Raw genomic sequence first — 15,461 nt, forward strand, 5'->3', positions numbered from 1 at the left:
TAAATTAAGCCGAGTTGATCATAATCGATCCAAGTAGTCTCAATATTTATAAAAAAACTTTATCTTAAATATTTATTTTGAGTCAAACTATATTTTTATTTATTATTCAAGTTATTTTTAAACTCGTTAAATTTACCGATCATCACATGGTTTTTTTTTTTCCCTACTAAAAATTTAGTTAGATGTTTTTTTACGCTAAAAAATTAATTCTACTCATAGTACAGGTGAGATAATAATCTAGTGCATGCGTGCGTGTATACATTGTCTTCAAGGAGATGCTGACACGTAAGGGTTCCATAAGAAATGCACCTACAGCCCCACCATTGAATGTTTGGGAAAAAAAGAAGATAAGGTTAATTATCCCCAACCAAAAGAAAGCCCAAACAAAACCAGCCGAAACCCAACCCAGCAGCCATAGTATCCACTTTAACTGCTCAAGCAGTTTCTGACGTTTTCAAACGCAAGACTGTTATTGTTCATGGTAAAGGTACTCATCACTTTCACACTTGTTTCTCTCTCTCTTTACTCATGTTCCTCTAGCCTCTTATCTATCATGAAAGAAATATAGGACTTTTGTTTTCTTATGGTGTTGTGGTTAATGAATAAGGAGAATTCTTTTCTGTTCAGTCAAAGAAAGAAAGAAACTTGTTATTTGTGTTAATGGGTTTTCAGGGATTGCCATTCTGTTATTTTGGTCTTCTTTTTCCTGCTTTGATTAGCTAGTTGCTCAGATAAATAACCAAAGCAAGGAAATGATAGGTAATAGAATAATTAATGGAAACCTGTACGTAGGACCCTATATAATCTGCTTTCATGAGTATATGCTTTGGAAAATTTACTTTTAAAGTGCTTAAATGCAAATTAATGATTTGTCATTCCTAACAAGGGTTGATGATCAAATGAAGGATTCGTTTATTTTTATCATTTTCAATTGGGATTGTTACTATTTTTTTCTTTTTGATTGGAATTTATGTGAAATTGTAGAACAATTGGATGATTCATATTTGGGATGTGAGAGATGGTTGCCAAGTCGGCCAAAAGTAGAGAAGCCTCCATCAGTGTTTAATGCCGCGACTTTGGCTTATATTGATGATAGTATTTTTGAGGTGTGTTTTTATTTTGTTTGTTTCATTCAATCACCATTTGGATCCACCTTCGTATTTCTTACATTTTGTTAAAGTGAGAGGATGGTCATAATCTGTGCTTTATTGGTGCTTGAATCAGAAAAAGAAAGGTAGAATATTTGCAGATGCATGGCATTCTGTTTATGGATGCATGGTTGTGTTTTTCATATTTCCCTTACTTTCTAACCAGATTCATTTTGTATTTGTCACTCCCATTTTATTTTTGAATTTCAGATCCTTTGTTTTTTAGGTTATGATTCTACTCTTGGCACGCCTTTTGTATACATCAATGTAAATGGGCTGCATTGCACCTTCTTTTTGCATCACAAGAGGTTTATGTGTATTGTGCTCCGGGTACAAAGCTGAATCAAACATTAATGGCATGATCTATTGATAAAAGAAAAAAAAAAGAAAAATTATTATGTTGGAAAAAGCACAGGGCATTAAGGAATGATCAACTCATTAACAAATGAGCAGATATACTGGTTGATGGCTTTTTTAGATGATTAGCTGAGAATACATATTTCTTTGTTGATGCTTACAAGCTGCATGGTATATTCTATGTTTGTAACACAATTGCTGTTTTTCTGAAGCTTATTTAACTTTGCCAGATAATATACACCATTGTTTCTAAAATGATGCAGCTATATGCTCGTAGGCACTTTTTGTTTCCTCCATTGAGTCTTGAGGAACATAATGACTGTGTGATTGCAGTTGTACGCTGTGAAGCACAAGTACAGATTTCCTAATCAATATTATCTTTTCTTTCTTTCTTTCTTTCAATTTTGCATCACATTTGTTATTCTATATTCTTAAATGGAGACTTTTCCGTGGGTGAGATATGCTATTTTTTTTCCAATCAAGTAATAAATCTGTAATCTTGTATTGTATACCACTTTTCTATTTTTGGAGTCTATGATGTAGATTTTACTTAACTCAACCTTCCCTTCTTCTACCCATTGTTAAGATCCCTTGTTATTCTAACTTCTACGGATTTGTTGGTGAGCCTTCACTTTCATCTGTGAACTTTAGTTACTATTCATGATGTGATAAGAAGAACAATACAATATGCTAACCAATTGTATATTCAGTTACAGAGCATGCATGTTGTATATAGTAGCAAAAGACTTATAGGTTATGGTCCGTATGGAATTGTATCTCTTTCTCGTACTTTTTTTGGTTCTACATAATTTTGAAGTTTTTTCTTCCCAACCCCTTGTGTAGTTTTAGGAGTCTGGCAGTATTTTTTTAGCTGTTTGAAGGGAATTGGGTTGCAATAAAGGATTTAAAATGGTTTGGTGCTAGTTTACAATTGGTTTGGTTTCTCCTTTTCCTGCTTTGATGTTCGCCCCTCTCATCTTTTTAAGTTCATTGTTATGTGATATCTTTGTTGCTCAAGCTCAAATGCTAATTTATTTGATTGCTGCAATCAGGATGCATTGCTCCAGAAACTTCTCAATGATAATTACCTGTCAGAGGAAGAAAGGTCTGTAGAACATTTTTTGTTCATTTATCCTCTTTTATCTACTGACATAAACTCTTAAATGCTTGTTCTCCTTCTTGTCAAAACTAAAAACGAGCAATTAATTTTTTTTTTTAAAATCAGACGTGTGGTCTTCTGAATTTAATTTTGAATTTGTTCTTATCTTATCCCGTGATCTAAAAGCAGCCTTTGAATTCTATTTGGACTTTTGGGAACCCTTCTATTTTAGGAGCCTAGAGCACACCTAAAATTCCATGTGAGGTAGCACCATATGAAGGGAAATTACTGATTCAGGTTGGAGAATGTGTTCTTGGCATTTTGGCAGAGTAACAGAATTTCAAGTTTTCAACTCTTTCAAAAGATGATGATGGGACTTCTAAAATTGAATGGAAGGAAAGGCTCTTGGTTTGAGTTGCTTGAGATATTACTTGGCATACAAGTCAAATGTCATGTGGTGTCATGGCAAGAAATCGTAAGATTTTTCCATGTACTCACGACCCCTAAAAGAGTCGTTCCAATCAATTCCTCTTACTGATGTAAATTCTATTTGACAATTTATTTATTGAGATTCATAAAAAACAAAATTATTTATTTTATAATAGAAATAGTTGCTTATATAGCAATAGTCAACTAGATTATTTTATTTAAGAGTGAGATTTTTGGGACACTCATAGAGAGATGATGAATTACTTTTTTCTAAAAAAAATTGAAGGGGGGAAGAAAGAAAGAAAGATTATCAAATGGTTGTTAGTAGATTCATCTTATTGCTAAGGTGATGTTATTTAACCTAATACATTTCCTTTAATTGCCGGAATTCATTGAAGCTAAATTATCTATTGAAAACTGTGATGACATGTTCCTTAATCTTCCATGGTAAAAGAATGATTTTTAGAAGATTGTAACTAATCATCACCTTTCAAAACTTCTTAATGCAGGGGTGTTCTTCGTTTGGGAAAGAATGTTGGTTCAGCTAAAACATGAACAAAAAAGCGTGTTGGGGTAGCAGTTTACAACTGAGCATCTTCACTAGAAACATTAGTTAGTACCCTCTTACCTTCTGGTTTTAACAAGATGTAAGCATAATATAATGTTCTCTTAGGGTACAATTTGGTTTAGTTTGGACGCCTGCATAAATGGAAATGCTCAAGGAACATTAACCATCTTTTCAACAATATATAAGTATATAGTATTACAATTACAAAGAAAACTAAAAGAGGCTGGGAAAACACTATACATGTCTGCATTGTGCATGCTCTCACAATTAATTGTGGATTGCAGCAGTGTTTTTATTTTTTTTGGTCTTAAACTTCTTCTTTTTTATTATTGCATCCTTCCATGTGTTGTTTTTGGTGTTTTGTGAGTTGAGAGTTTCTTTTCTGTGCATATTCTTGAGATTTAAAGTTTTTAATTAGATTTAAAAACTTGATTACAGGTCAATTTGATGAGATGTAGTTTGATTTTATAGTATAAGGAAACAATTTAAAGGAAAAAGACCACACTAAAAACCATAAAAAAGGTGTGGTCAATCTCAAGTTGGCGTGAAAAAGTATGTTTTAGTCCCACATATTTTCCTTTGACTTCTATTTTGATCCATTTAGTGTTGTTCCAAAACTTATTTTGTTCCCTTTTCAGTCCTTGAGCTTGAGAGATAAGAGAAAAAGTGATCGGATGGCGCATTTTGACAGCAAAAAAGACTGATTTTGGTGTCAATGAGTTTCATTTGACGAGTGAGTACCATTGATGTGTTTTTAATCCTTTATCTTGCCGGAAAAAGTAGATTGAAACTCAAGAGTTTTTTTTTATTTGGGTTAAGTTTTTTTATGTAGATTAAAGGTTGATTTAAGGTTAGAAATGAGTTTATTGAGGTCTTCTTTCTTAGGTGAAAAGAGATTTAAAATGAGTTTTTTTGTCCTAAAAGTCAGAACTCAACTTTTCAGCCATCTAGAGTGGCTAGAATTCAGCCAATTGACTATGTGTCATTTATTTTTGTTTTTTATAAAAAAAATTTGGTGGATAATACGTCATTTGTCCAATTTAACAAAAAAAAAAAAACAAAGTCAGGCACATTTTCTTGACTTCTCTATTTTGGGCCAAGAATGCTCCACCCAGGTCTAGGCGTTGGGTTCTTTATATTTAGCCCCCTTTTTTATTATTATTTTTTCTTAAATTTTAATTAAAGTTCGTTAAAATAAAATTATATTTAGGATATTATTTAATTAGATACCATTCAATTTTGAATTTGTTTACAAACAAGGTTATAAATTTTTTTATGATATAGAAACTCTTATAAGTTGGTGTGAAGTTGGCTTAGGTTGTATTGAGACATTGGTGTATAGTCATATGTGATTATCTACCTTTTTGATTGATTTCTTATCCAATTTGCTTGGTAATGACCTGAAGTCATTATTCATGATTCAGAAATCTGCTCTTGGCTTGTTTTAATTTATACTTTGCATATTATAGGTTGGTTATCTCTTCCTGACAAATGTAAATCGTTTGGAAGAGTAATGCTTACGTTGGGATTCTCAACTGGTTCTTCTACACAAATGATTATGGAGGAAGCAAATAGTAAGTCAACTTCTAGAGCGCGCCTTTCTTGTTTGTAAAATAAAATTTGTATCGAGCACCTTACCTCTTCGCTTTTGTAATAAAATGCGTGCCACAGTGGCATGATATGGGCATCATGTGCTCAGGTGCAAACGTCATGCACTTTTTTTTCATTTCCTTTCAAGCTTGGGATTCTAAGGTTATGATGTTGTGGGGCAAGAAAGCTAGGGGAAAGCTAAGATCACATTGTGTGGCAAATGATGGCAGAGTAAAATAGAACTGGCTAATTAGGACTGAAGCCTGTGTAGAGAGATGATGTAAGTTAGTGACAATGGTGTCTCTTTCATGAGGGGAAAAAGAAAAGGACTTGTGCCTTACATGCTTTTTGCTAACCCTATGAACACATGCCTTGGCCCAACATGTAGCCTCGCCTATGGATAGCTTTAATGACATGAATTTGGGATCTTTTGGCCTTCTTTTCACACACCTTATCTCTTTACATGCTTGTCCCTCGCACCTTTGTTTCTCTTTTCCTCTCCTCTCTTCCCATTATGTGTAGCATCTTCTATTCCTCCTAACATGCCATGTTGCATGTTCCTTGTTCTAAATGCTTACTGGCAAGTGAGCCTTTTTCTCATGCTTGTGTAGCCGTGATTATCCAGCCACTGTTGGTGTCTCTATCAACTGGGGTTTCTATCATTGGATGGCATCCTCCTCGATGGAGACACTAGATACATGTTCATGCTCGCTGCGGCATTTTTTTTTCCTATCATTGTGCTAAACTTGGTTCATGTTTGTGCTAAATATGTAAGATAACATAAACTTTAACAACTAATAATGTAAAAAGAAATTAACACAAACCATAAGCAGTAATATAGACAAATATTTTAAGATGTAAATGGGTTAATACACAACCAAGATAGCAAGAGTGAAATCTAAATAAATATCAAAGCTTGTTCGTTGCAATTTTTGCCAAGTCTACATAACATGGGTTTAACATGCTTGTTAGACTCGAGTAGCTTGGATATGACGCGGTTGCTAAACCCATGGCACTTGGGTTTGGCATGGGCGTTTTGGCTTAGAATGGTTGCCAGACCCAAGTTGCTTGGGTCTGGCGTGGTTCCTCCGACCCATGGTGTTTGGGTTTGACATGGTTCCCGACCTATGGCACTTGGGTTTGGCATGGACGCTTGGACTTAGCGTGGTTGCTAGACGCAAGACGCTTGGACCTGGCATGATTGCCAGACCCAAGTTGGGTCTGGCGCCTAGGATTTGCATAATTTTCGTGAGCCAGGCAAAGATTATGGTTTTGTTGAGGATCAAAATACTCATGCAAATATGTTGAATGGTCTCAGGACATCTAACTAATAATTTCTTGTGAACTTCTAATGTATTGTTAAGAAAAAAACAACAAATATTTCTGCCAAACACTATTGAGTTTCAATAAATACTGCAAAATTTAAGCTAAACTCTACTATGTTAATACCAATTAATCTTTGCAAATTCAACATTAGTCTTGCAAGATGTCACAAAAGTAAGGTAATGATTTATCCATAATGAGTTAATGAACGCCAACAAAAGAGTTTTTAGATCATGGTAAAAACAAAGTGGTGTTAAGGCAAATAACGAATTAAAAATTCCTTTCCAAAAGTGAGGGTCAATCCATTTCGAGCTAGTTGCCCTGCGTGAAGTAGGTAAGCCAGGTTAGTATGTTAAACCTATGAACTGAGTTATGGACTTCGCTGATATTATAATTTGTTTTTTTTTTAATCTATTTTTTCCTTAACTACATGATAACAAAAATAGATGATTGCAAAATCAAACACCAACTCAATACCGAGATGTTTTTTTAAATCACAATAACCTCATAAAAGGCGAAACGAAACCAATTATGAAATTGAATTCCCAATTAATCCAGTATCTAAGGATGAATATAATATCGAATGATGAATTATCACCATTATTATTATAACAATTACTATTCTTATTACTATCATCATCATTATTATTACTATTATAACCACAATTATTATTATTATTATTATTATTATTATTGCTATTGCTATTGCTATCACAATTACTAACTATTACTATATTATTACTATTATTATTATAATTATTATTATTAAATTTGAAAAAAAAATATTATTACTGTTGAAAAAAATCATAAATTTGATTTGAAGGGTAAAATTATTATTATTATTATTATTATTATCACAATTACTATTAACTATTACTATATTATTAATTAAATTTGAAAAAATATTATTACTATTGAAAAAAAATTATAAATTTGATTTGAAAGGTAAAATTAAAAACTATAAGAACTTTGGAAAAAGAGCCAAGAGAAAAAAATTAAGAAATCAAAAGTAGAAGGATTGAATTGAAAAATATAATATACAAAAATTAGAATTGAATGGCTAAATTATATATAAAAAAAACTAACATAAAAAAAAGACCAAAATAAAAACATTATTTATTTGGGTCTAGCCTAGTTAGATTGTTTGCACTATGTGCATTTGCAAAAAAAACATTAATAAAAATTAGTTCTCACGTTACTTGGGTCTGACAAACATGTCAGATCTATGTTTACTTGACTTTGGACTTGGTCGGCGCCTGAAGTCCAAACACCTTAGGTCTGGCAAATACACCAGACCCACGTTTACTTTGGCCTGATAAACATGTTAGACCTACGTTATGTGAACTTGACTGCCGCCAAGTCCAGACATCATGGGTTTGGCAAACATGCCAAACCGGCGTAATGTGGACTTGGCTGCCGCCAAGTCTATGCACCGTGGACTTAAGTCCAGATATCATGGGTTTGTTAAACATGTCAGACCCATATTTATTTGACTTTCAACTTGGCTGGCATAAAGTCCAAACATCTTGTTTGTCAGACCCACCCACTTTATGTAACTTGGCTACTACCAAGTTCATGCACTATGGACTTGGCTAATCACCAAGTCCAGACATCATGGGTCTGACAAACATGCTTAACCCATATTTACTTGGGTCTGACAAACATGCTTAACCCATATTTACTTGGGTCTGACAAACATGCCTAACCCACTATGTTAGCAAACATGTTAAATTTTTGAATCAGTAACAACAACAATGTTAACAAACAACATGTTAAATTTCTGAATCAGCAACAAATGATATGCCGCAAAGACTAACACAAAAATAAGCAGAGCATCAACTCTAAAGCTTAAAAAACTCTTATCAAGAATAAAGAAAAATTACTCTACTCTTGCAAGCTTCTCTTGTTAACAACGCAAGGATATACTTGTTGTCCTCCAAAAAAATATTGATTCAACATACTCAAAGTTCTCTTGTTCTTCCTATTAATTTGTTGTTCAAACTTTCTTTTACCCATCTCTAATCCTCCTAACATTATTAAAAAAAAAAATCAAAACAAGTTAGATCTTTGAAAAAGATCTCACCTTTGATGTTAGAACCCATAAAGTCCACTACTTTTCCTTAAAAAATTATAGGTTTGATGGTGAGATTAATAATGTTCTCATTAGATACATCCATTATGTTAATAATTAACCACATCAAACTTTTAGGAATAGACAAAAGCAAACCACATAATTTTTCTCATCATTAATCATACCATAAAATTCCATGCTCTCTTTGTTATCTACTTCTCTTCGTCGCGACTCTGTCAATTTGGTGCCCTCTTCTCTTCCATTTCTTCTGCCGATTTGGTTGAGAAGAAAGAGAAGGACTGAACACAGGAAGCACCATCATCATCTTCTTTTTGCAGTTTCCTCTCGTTTGATTCACTTTCATTCTCTTCGTGATCTGAGTTGTAAAAAGTTAAAAGAAAAGAAGAGAGAAGAAGCAATGAATGAGAAGAAAAAAAAAACCAAAGAAACGTTTTTCCACTTGCGACAAGATGAGAAATTGAAAATGAAATTACTATTATAATTTATAATAAAATATTTCTTGATTCATAGTGATTTTCCCACACTATTTAGCTTTTGTTATAATTGTTAATTAGACTTGGTCTACTAACTCACTGACAGGCTAAGCCAACAGTGACAAGACCATGTATAAAAATGAAACAGCCCTACATTATTTTTGCATGATTCCCCTCCATGTGTAAAATCTTTCTCCCTTTTGTGTTCTCTCGTGTGATCTTTCCCATTTTCCAGAGAATCTTGGGTACTTTTTTTTATGTAATGGGGGAGGTGAGGACTAGGCAAGCTAATGCAAACTGCATTTCCAAGTATTGCTTAAGGTACCAGGAAAGTATGCATGATCCAGAATAAAGAGTACCCATTTTCCAAAAAAAAACATTCCAGCTTCTTAAGATGCTATCTAGCGGCTTGACTTCGTCTTTCGAAGTTTAATTTCCTCTCCACCCAAGGGAGCTTATAAAGTCATGTCTGGAGAAAAAATTAAGAATTTACCTTTATCTTTCATTGTCATACTTACGGGAACTGTATAGCTTCTGGTGTATTCGACGTTTCCACTTTGTGTTTTATGCTCTGAAGCTGATATTCAATATCAACAATGCAGTATATGCATCCGAACCCTGAATAGTTTGTTTTTATTTTCTTTCTACTAAACCTCAATGACTACTCTGATCATCGACACCCTGTCTAGATCTTTTGGTCCTTTGTCTTATCGACTTCGAACATTTTTAAGTGCTTCTAGAAGCTCCCAAATCTACATTTTCTCTCCATCTTTTGCTCATTGAACCACCTATCGGTTCAATTTCCTTTTCTGATTATCAGCTGATGTCGTTACTCTGGACATTGTTTGAATGTTTACTACTGTTGTATGTTGGGGACGCAACACCCGAGACACGGTTCACATTCATGTTTTTTTTTTTTTTTAGTTTAACGTGGGTGTCCGGGTCAGCTTGCGTGCACCTCGAGTAATCTCACAGGCCTTGAAGTTAACGACCATGTAAACCTCCAGTGGCCATCATATGAGCAAGGTTCACATTCATGTTTGATTGTAGACGATGAGGGATAACTCAACTTATTATCATTGACCTTAATTTATATTGTTTTAGTAAACATTTTATTTAGTGGGTCATAAGTTTATTTGTTGGTTTTGATTAGGTTTCTATGTTTGACTACTTATATGTAATTTTCTAGGTCAGATTATTGATGATGAAATAAGAAAAGTTAGAGACTTCTCCCCTCCCTTTCTCCCCCCTCTCTCTTCTCCTCTTATTTTTCTCTCTCTTCCCCACCTCCTTTTTCTCTTCTTAGACCATAATGCGAAAGGCAGCACTGATCTTCAACATATGACAATTTGCCTGAATTCCAACAAAGGTGGCAGAAGGTGTAAAAAACTAAGTGGACTATTATTCATTACCCATCCATCCATTAGGTTGAGTATAAAATGGCATGTCCATAATGCTATGTATGGTTTGAGTATAAAATGACATGTCCGTCAATATAAAGGTTTACTTGTCTTTCGAGCAAAGGTATGGTTGCTGTATCTTGCTGAGATTTACGATTCTTAGAAATTGTAGATGTAAGGATTCATCTGACTCGGTGTTCCATTAAATCGCCATGATGTAAGACTCAGCTATTTGTGCAAATTTGATACAGAGTCGTCGGTTGAGATGGTCACAGGCTCTATTTGACGCCACACAAAAAAAAAAAAAAAAAAAAACATTTGCGATCCCCTCAAGGGTTGTTTGTAGTCATGATCGCATAGTTTTTAGACCCGGTCCGGTGGCCGATCCGGGTTCTGGGTTTTGACCGAGTCACTGGGTTAAATTTTTTTAAAATTAAAACGACATCGTTTTAGTAAAAAAACAAAAAACAAAAGTTAACGGGTTGCAATTGGGTTTTTGATCGGGTCACACCGGGTTTTTTTTTTCTCTATTTTTTCTTCAACCTGGCCCGGTTCCAGCCCAGGGTCGACCCGCCAAGCCGGGCCGGGTTTCAAAACTATGCATAATCATATTAGTTTTTGTCAATTCTTTGTTTTGGAAATAAATTGTACTTGTGGTGTTAGGTTATCCTTTGATATCTTTTACTCCAAAATATTCTTAACCTTGTGAATCCTTTTTTAACTGATAAATATGTGTGTGAATACATCTTTATTCCGTAAACTTTAATTTGCCTATTTGTGTTTGTTTTACTCCAAAATATTAAAAGGATGGAAATATATTAAGTTTTAGACTCATAAAACTTTTTTTTGTCGAGCTATTAGAAGAAATAAATATATGTAAGGAAAGGGTATTTGATATATGGAATGGGGATGTTCTCAATAATTAATAATCACTCCTACTAAGCACACTTGATATATGAAATGGGGATATTTTTAATAGCTCAAAATGAGGATTCTAAGTTTAGTTTTGTTTTTCATTTTGGTTTTTTCACCATTCTCGCGTGAGGTCAAGGGTGTTCTAATCTTCTCTTTAGTTTTTACTGTGCATGTGAACAGTGTAATCCATAGTACAATGGTGATTTTGCCCTTCAAAAACCAAAGGATTTAACACACTTAAGGGTAAAATAGTATTTTCACACTTTATTGCATAGTGTAATTATGCGGGAAAAAAAACGAAAACATGACAGCTAATGTCCGAGGAATGTTTTTGAGTTTTCATATTTTATGTACAATGTTATTATTGAATAGCCCTAGGGGTCATCTTTTTTTTTCCCCCAAGGTCAAGGGACATTTTTGGTTTTTGACATTGGTTTTTTTTCCAACTATCATGTGGATTCAAGGGTGTTCTAGTCTTTCTATAAATAAAAAAAGTAGTTAGCGCGTGCGGTGCCTTTCGATGGCTTTTGGTCCCCTTCTGAAGCGGCATCTGAAGCATCCTATGACCCTCTACATGGTGGGCCGACACATATCAGCTGTCAGGGCACAACGAAGCTCTAGTGACAATTCTTCTCCTTTCCCTTCCTTTCTCTCTCCTTCACCTTGAAAGGTGTGTTAGCCTTGTAAAATTACAAAGTGGTCCTCAATCTTTTAATTGTATTGAATTTGATTTTTTTTTTAATTTTATCCCTTGGTATTTGATTTTTTTATGTTTTTTTTGTCAAATTTGATCCTCATTCTTTTGATTCTTATTTATTTCGCTTTTAATCTTTTTTTCTGACTAGATTTTATTTTTTGATTCCACCCCTAATCATTTGATTTTAATTTGTTTTTGTTGATTTTGATATTCATTCTTATGATTGCAATTTCTTTTATTTTTAGTTCTCTTCTTGATTAATTATTTTTTAGCAATTTCTTCCTTCATTGTTTAATTCCATTGATTTTTTGTATCATATTTGATGCTTATTTTTTTTTTTATCATGCTTTTAAAACCCGGCATAGGAGTCGACCCCTATCATATGGTCACTAGTTGGGTCGAATGACCGGGGTTACCAGGGTCAATCGGATTTTTAATTATGCAGGAAGTAAAAATGATATTATTTTGATGAAAAAAATTGGTAAAAAAAATCAACGGGTTTGACATATTTTTCCTCTAGCTAATCGCTTGATTTTTTATTTAGCTAAAAAGAAAAAAAGGTATTATTTTGAAAAGGAAAAAATGGAGAAAAAACTCAATAGGCTTTGATTGGATGTTCTCCTAACTAATCGTGTTATGGATCAATCCAAAATCTTGACCTCGTCAAGCCAGGTCATTTCTTCCCCTATGTTTTGGGACTCAACCTAGCTTAAGCGTCAAGTTACAAGGTTAAGTAGGGTTTTGCAATAAACTCTTTTATTTTTATTTTTTATGTTCTTTTAGATTAATGTTTTTTTTCAATTTCATCCATTAATATTTTATTAAGATTCTTGCACCGTTATTTTTTTGAATTTGCCTTCTATAAGATAATTCTCTTATGATGACCCGGGTTACGAGTTTAGAGAATTATTTTGAGCCGACTTCTTCATTTTATTAAAAACAAATTTAATTATTTTATTTTAGTTTGATTCTTCAACATTTGATTAATTATGAATCATCCTTTATTATTTTCTTTCATTTTCTTCTTGTAGGGTTATCTCAATTTCATGCCTCGAGTCACAAATTTGATGAGTTAACCTAGTTTGACATGGGTCATTTTTTTTTAATATTTTCCTTTAATTTTGGCAATCGCCCATTTTTTTCAATTTGTTTATGGTCGGTGCTTTTTTATTTATTTATTTTATAACATATAGTCAATCCAATTACCCAAATCTCAAAAAGAATTTCACTTTTAAAAATCAACCGAGTTTTTTTAACGCGATCAACTGAATGACCCAAATATCATATTTTTATAACTTTTTTAAAAAATAATAACTTTGCCTGAGATTTCTTTTTTTCGCTATCGAAGAAATCTTAACAGCCTGCGTCGTAGCATGGGCCAAAATATCTAGTAAAAAAACTAAAAGAGAAAGGATTTTTATTGTTGCTTTTACCATGGACTGTCACAATGCAGCTGAGTTCGTCCCATTTTTTATCCTATAAAAAGTATACAGTTACGATCATTGGATTTTTTTTTATTTCAATTGCATCCTCTCATATTATGATTGTGTGATTTTAAATTTTATAATTTATTTTGGCCTGCATGTTCAAGTATATTCTTGTTGGCATGAAACATCCTGACATAAACTTAAAGGTTAGCAATACAAAATGAAATTTTTATTTATAGTTTTATAGAAAATTAAAACAATAAGAACTAAATTAACACCGAGAAAAAACAGCCCCTTTTGCTTAATTATTGTTCATGGGGTGTAAAAAAACTTCAATTTAGTCCTCGAAGTTTTTGTTTTTTTATTTGATTCCTATTATTTTAGGATTTTATGTTTTGATCCTCAATTTTATTTTTATTATATTTTAGTCCATAGATATTGAGAGATGAGAGGAAGTCATTGGGGGGGGGGGGGGGTGGCCGACCATACTCTGACAACAAAAAATAGATTTAATCTTGGTGTCAATAAGTTTTTATTTGAGGAGAAATTTCAATGGAAATGATTTGTTTTTTCTATATAAACATGTTGCAGAAAGTAGATCGGAACCAATCAAGTTGTTTTTTTATTGAATTAGATTTTGGATTTTTTAAATGGTTAGAGAATGTTTTGATTAAGGTTGAAAATTGGTTTTATTAAGGTTTTTATGATATTTTTTGGGTGTTTTCAAGTAAAATGCAAGTTGAAAATTGAGTTTTAGGCTCTAAAAACTCAGATTTTGATTTTTCAATTATTAGTTGATTAAAATCTAAGTTAATAGACAACATATCATATGTTTGAGTAGGTGACATATCATTTATTTTATAACAAAATAAAAGAGAGAGGATAAGCCTCATGAAAGAAGAAAAAAGAAGAAGAAGAAGAAGAAAAGAGGGAGCTAGGAACGTAAGCCATGCTTTGTTGTTGTTGATTTTCTTGACATTTTTTCTTTTTTAATTCAAAAATAATATTATATTTAAATTAATTTATTAAAATAATATTAAAGGGATTGTTCAATTATGCCATTGAATTATATATTGGACTAATATGCAGAATTTTTAAAATAATTTTGTATTTTTTATTATAATTTTTTTTTATTTTTATATTTTTATATAGGTGTTTGTAAATGATCGATACATGATTTGTTTTTCAATTAACACATGTTTTCACAATTATAATGATAAAAAACAAAGCATTTCATAAAAAAAAAAAAAAAGTATGTTTTAGACAAAATAAAAAATTAAGTTTTTAATTAAAATTATATATCTTGTCCTTTTTTATTAGAATTTTTGCGCAAATTATTTTTTTTATTGCTTTTACTTTTTATTTAAAAAGCCATGTTACTAAAAAATATTTCATTGTAAAAAAAAAATCATTAAATAGTTGAAAATGAAGTAAAAAATAAACTGTATTATCGTGGTAAAATGAAGTGAAAAATAAATTCGGAAAGATGGTCCACAGACAATATCATTAATTAATTAGTTGAAAACAAAAATTGTATTAAGTTGCGTTTAAAAGCAACTAGATCGGTTAGTGCAGTGTTAAGACAGGTGATATTATCCATCTGTCTTCACAAATTTGTGGTTATTGTTTCACGGCAGCCACGGAGACATCCTTAACAGAACGTGTGATCCATAGATATTAAGTGCAGATAAGCCAACACACACACAAATATTTATATTTGTGTGTGGCGCGCGTGTGTGCACGTGATTAATTTTTTTTTAATGTTAAAATAAATGTTTATGTAATATTGACGAGGTTGGAAAAATTCTTAGTAAAAAAAACAGAGGCTGTTTTTCAGGAATTGAAAAAACTAAATCCAGAGGACTTGGTGGGGTTAATGACACCTGCAAGAAAAATACTATGCACGTGTTGTTATCAAAGTTTTAAAGTGAGGAAATTTAAGA

The 15,461-nt window shown here is 32.5% G+C and overlaps 1 protein-coding gene across 27 annotated transcripts; it reads left to right on the forward strand.

The window, feature by feature from the left end:
* Positions 1–361: 361 nt before the first annotated feature.
* Positions 362–5,638, forward strand: LOC18096746 (uncharacterized). Of its 27 annotated transcripts, none has more exons than XR_008058892.1 (7): positions 362–487; positions 985–1,106; positions 1,359–1,456; positions 2,558–2,610; positions 2,794–3,079; positions 3,543–3,645; positions 5,071–5,638. XR_008058892.1 is itself a non-coding variant. In XM_024597499.2 (7 exons), exons 1-5 carry the CDS (start codon positions 855–857, stop codon positions 3,586–3,588), a joined length of 534 nt encoding a protein of 177 aa, XP_024453267.2. In that variant the 5' UTR covers positions 494–854; the 3' UTR covers positions 3,589–3,645; positions 4,240–4,334; positions 5,071–5,638. The 27 variants fall into 27 exon arrangements, 9 of the variants coding, with proteins under 9 accessions (XP_024453267.2, XP_052307721.1, XP_052307722.1 ...); XR_008058891.1 differs by lacking the exon at positions 362–487 and adding an exon at positions 494–759 and having other exon boundaries at positions 1,375–1,456; XM_024597499.2 differs by lacking the exons at positions 362–487; positions 1,359–1,456; positions 2,794–3,079 and adding exons at positions 1,736–1,858; positions 3,320–3,379; positions 4,240–4,334 and having other exon boundaries at positions 494–1,106.
* Positions 5,639–15,461: the final 9,823 nt, after the last annotated feature.

Source organism: Populus trichocarpa, chromosome 3 (assembly GCF_000002775.5).
Source record: "Populus trichocarpa isolate Nisqually-1 chromosome 3, P.trichocarpa_v4.1, whole genome shotgun sequence".
NCBI classification, from domain to species: domain Eukaryota; kingdom Viridiplantae; phylum Streptophyta; class Magnoliopsida; order Malpighiales; family Salicaceae; genus Populus; species Populus trichocarpa.